General features: G+C 44.2%; 1 protein-coding gene across 1 annotated transcript; it reads right to left on the reverse strand.

Moving 5' to 3' along the window:
• Positions 1 to 2,032: 2,032 nt before the first annotated feature.
• On the reverse strand, positions 2,033 to 2,698 carry LOC145394455 (uncharacterized). Its single transcript, XM_080268314.1, has one exon. The coding sequence runs from the start codon at positions 2,696 to 2,698 to the stop codon at positions 2,033 to 2,035; it is 666 nt and encodes a 221-aa protein (XP_080124440.1).
• Positions 2,699 to 4,168: the final 1,470 nt, after the last annotated feature.

The raw sequence follows: 4,168 nt of genomic DNA on the forward strand, positions 1-4,168 counted from the left end.
CCTCATATAAGAGCTCAACTTTAAAGGTGGGCATAACTCTCATTCGTTCGTTCATCACGACTAAGCACTAGTCAAATTTTCGTACAGAAAGTTATGCCCGGCTATTATTGCTTTGTTTTAGTCATGCCCCCACCCCCCCATTTAATACGTCACTCCATCACACATAGTCATGGAATGGACTTGTCATTGGAATCTCTCTTGTCTATCACAACTACCATTTGTAATTACCGCATCCAAATCACTTTCAAATGTTCACTCACTTTGAAAACAGTATATATATATATATATATATATATATATATATATATATATATATATATATATATATATATATATATATATATATATATATATATATATATATATGTATGTATATACATTATACCCTAATCATATTTTGTTCTCTCTCTCTTTTCTTCCTGTTCTGTTGCCATAAAACGGAGGGAGGGGAGGAGGAGTGCTGTGGCGTATATTACACTACAATGTATTATACTTCGCATTTCATCTACACAAGTGGTTTCCTTCCCTCGTGGTTTTTCCTCATTTCACCTTCCCATGTGGTTTCCTTCCCTCATGGCTTTTTCCACACTTGTTCTCAGAATCAGCATTGCTATTGGTGCCACTACCAGTAGAATTCAATTTCTCTTCCCTCCTCACCTTTAGTGGTGCCTAAATCAATCAGATTTAAATATTCAGGTGACCTAGACTTACCAGTGCTCCACCCACCTCATTAGGGGGCTTAAAACCAAGTGCGTGACCTAGCTCCGGCCTTCTTTCTACTCCCAACTTCACCCTGCTATTACCTGCATTGCTCTCCATCTCTCCTGGTAATATCTGGCCACGTGGTACAACTTTACATATACGATACACATAAACACATCAGCCCAGCACTCCCGCTTCTAAGTTCATGACTCATTTTTGTAGTCTGTAACTATTTTATCCATGTAATTGATCCACACCTGTGGTAATGTAATGACCCTGTACTACTATCCATTTCAGACCCTATGAGGCATCGTTTTTCGCAAATATGTTGTAAACAAACAGTTGGATCAATATCACATTTTGGCACAGTTTGTTTGACACCGTCCCCTAATTTATGGCACGACAGTGCATTGCCAAGTGTGTTTCATTAAGGAGTTTACTCTTGGCTTTGAAGGGGAAGCTGGCAAGAGCCTAGTAGACATTCGGACTAGGGAAGGTATTACGTGACGCAGTTGTGACATGTATCGCTCCACCACCTCTCCCTCCACTCCCGTCTTCCCCTCCCTCCCTCCTTGCCTTCCTCCTACCCCATTTCCCCACCTTCCCCCCCGCCCTCCCATCCTCCTTCTATCCTTTCTTCTCTCTCTCTCTCTCTCTCTCTCTCTCTCTCTCTCTCTCTCTCTCTCTCTCTCTCTCTCACTGTGTTGTACATGAGACATGAAGCCATGCACATGTTACTTGTCTATAATGGCAGATAACTCGAAAGTATATGCTACGTATGTTTTTTTTTTTTTTTCTGCAAACGATAGTGATTGCTGTTCCAGTGTAGTTGGCTGTTGCATAAGTGTTGTATGAGATTTGTTGGGTAATTATATAACCATTGAAGGTTGTATATGACCCTCTTTCCCATAGGCTATGTTGTGTGTATAATAGGATGAGGTAGCTGAGGCTTGATCATTTATAGGAAATTGGGTAGGAGTCAGAAAGGAATACGGGTGGAAATGGAGCAGGGATTCAAGAGCAGAGTAAGAACGTAAAACGAAATTCAAATGAGAAGTACATAAATAAATTACTTCTGACATTAGGAAGACAGTGTCATATGATGAACGTTCTTGTAGACATGTGTTAAAAAGTCATTGCAGACAAAGATAGAAAGAGGATATATGATGGGTGGAATAATAATGCAAATAATCGAGCATATATTTTAATCTTCATCACTGTCGAGAAACAGCTCATCCTTATCATCATTGTCGATGGTGATGCAGACGGGGTCCACACCTTCATGTATGTTGTCAGAAGACCAATACTCATCTTCGAAGGCTCTGGCTCGTCATACAGCACCTGCCCACACCTCCTTTGTTGTGCAAAGTTTTGCTTCTTCTAACCTGACCTGTAGACCTGCCTGGGTGAACCGCTGCAACGAGGAGTTCACATACCGCTTCATGCAGCCCCACACCTGCTCGATGGCATTAAGCTCTGAATGCACAGGTGGCAGTCGGACGACTTCATGATTCCATTCACGGATGATATTGTCAATCATGTACCATGGTACTGGCCGGTTCTTCTTGCAGAGTTGCAGAAGCCCGGGACGTGTGGCGTGTGGTGGGAAGGGGATCTTGTGGCGCTCCAGCCATTTCACCAGCTCTGCTTTGTTGGTGGCGGTGGTGGGGTAGCGACTCTCCTCTGTCAACTGGCTGTGGTAGGGCACATTATCAAACACCAGCACCGATGGCTCAGCCAGTGCCGGTAGGAGCTGCGCCATGAGCCAGCGGAGGAACAGGTTGCTGTTCATTTCCCTGTGGTAGTCGCCATTTTTGTTTTTTGCAGAGAAGCACAAAAATGAGTCATTAACAAAACCGTCGACTGTGCCACCTGCTACTACCACAAATCGCTCCCCTTCCCCAGGTGGCACCTGACGGCTGTAGGCGGCACTAGTGGCAGGCTGGGATGTGTCTACCCATTCCTTGTTGTGCTGCATGCGGGTGGTGAACCACATCTTGTCCACGTACCCTACCTGTCTTCCCTCCTTCTGATGTCATTGGAGTGCTCGGAGAGCCTCAACACGGCGGCACACAACAGCCAACGATTCCTTCCACACATACATTTTTCACTGTGACGTCTTGTTGCAAAACCCCATGTTGTGCAGCACTCGCCACATCACCGTCTCTGAGATTTCCCTCGGAATAATACCTGCCATCTTTAAATCTTCTGTCAGGGTGCCAATAGTAAAGGGTTCCTTGGCTGCAAACTTGGCATGTACATGGTGGCAAATGGCACCAACAGTGAAATTGTCAAAGACAGGTGATGTGGCAGGGGGTGTTGGGGAGTCTGGTGGTGTTACGGGGGGAGTGACTGTCCCAGGTGGTGTTTCTGGGCAAGAATCCGTGCTGCGCTGCAGCATCAACCGCACTGCTTTTACGGTCATTCCCATGGCCTCTGCAACACGATCATAAGGCCTGTGTGGGGAAGCCAAATCTGTAGATTAGATAAAATGCTTTAAAATATAATATTTAATGAATTTTGATAAAGGTATCAAGATCAAATTAATTTTCCCTTTTATTGTCATAGATAGCAGTGAAACATACTGACTGTTTTATCTGTAACAATGAAATATAACTATGATTAATTACTTACCTATTCAGAGTAATCCTTATTTTCTTAGCACTTTTCTCTTGATTAAAGACATGGAAGAGTCGAAGCGCAATTACTCCTTTGCACCCACGTGGACATCGTAGCATGTTGGCCATGAAAGCGATGAAGCACACCTTCCCCCACAGCATGTGGCTATACACTTTCTCCGGCCGCATGCCCGTGAGTTACCACGTTAACTTTTTCACTTACCAAACGCCGTATAACGGTAAAACAAGGTAGAACAGCGATCACGATCGTTTACATAAACGATCCTATCATACTCGGCATTTACTTTGGGTTATCTGCCATTACAGACAAGTAATATGTGCATGACTTCATATCTCATGTACAACGCAGTGTGAGAGAGAGAGAGTGAGAGAGACAGAGACAGACAGAGAGAGAGAGAAGAAAGGATAGACGGAGGAGGGGAGCGCGAGGAGGAAGGCCGGGATACAGGGTAGGAGGAAGGCAAGGAGGGAGGGAGGGGAAGACGGGAGTGGAGGGAGAGGTGGTGGAGTGATACACATTACAACTACGTCACGTAAAACCTTCCCCTGTCCGAATGTCTACTCGACTCTAGCCAACTTCACCTTCAAACCCAAGAGTAAACTCCATAATGAAACATACTTGGCAATGCACTATAGTGCCATAAATTAGGGGACAGTGTCAAACATGCTGTGCCAAAATGTCATACTGATCCAACTGTTTGGTTAGAACATATTTGCGAAAAATGATGCCTCATAGGGTCTGAAATAGATAGTAGTTTCAAATCATGCAGTAACTCTGTATTGTTCCAAGTCAATGATCACTACCCTGCCTGTTTCTTCCCAGCACA

This window comes from Coenobita brevimanus, chromosome 27, assembly GCF_032717465.1.
Source record: "Coenobita brevimanus isolate Jiangsu-jjx chromosome 27, ASM3271746v2, whole genome shotgun sequence".
NCBI classification, from domain to species: domain Eukaryota; kingdom Metazoa; phylum Arthropoda; class Malacostraca; order Decapoda; family Coenobitidae; genus Coenobita; species Coenobita brevimanus.

Coding starts and splice junctions, on each gene's coding strand:
- LOC145394455 (XM_080268314.1), bottom strand. CDS start 2,698: ATGTGGTTCACCACCCGCATGCAGCACAACAAGGAATGGGTAGACACA.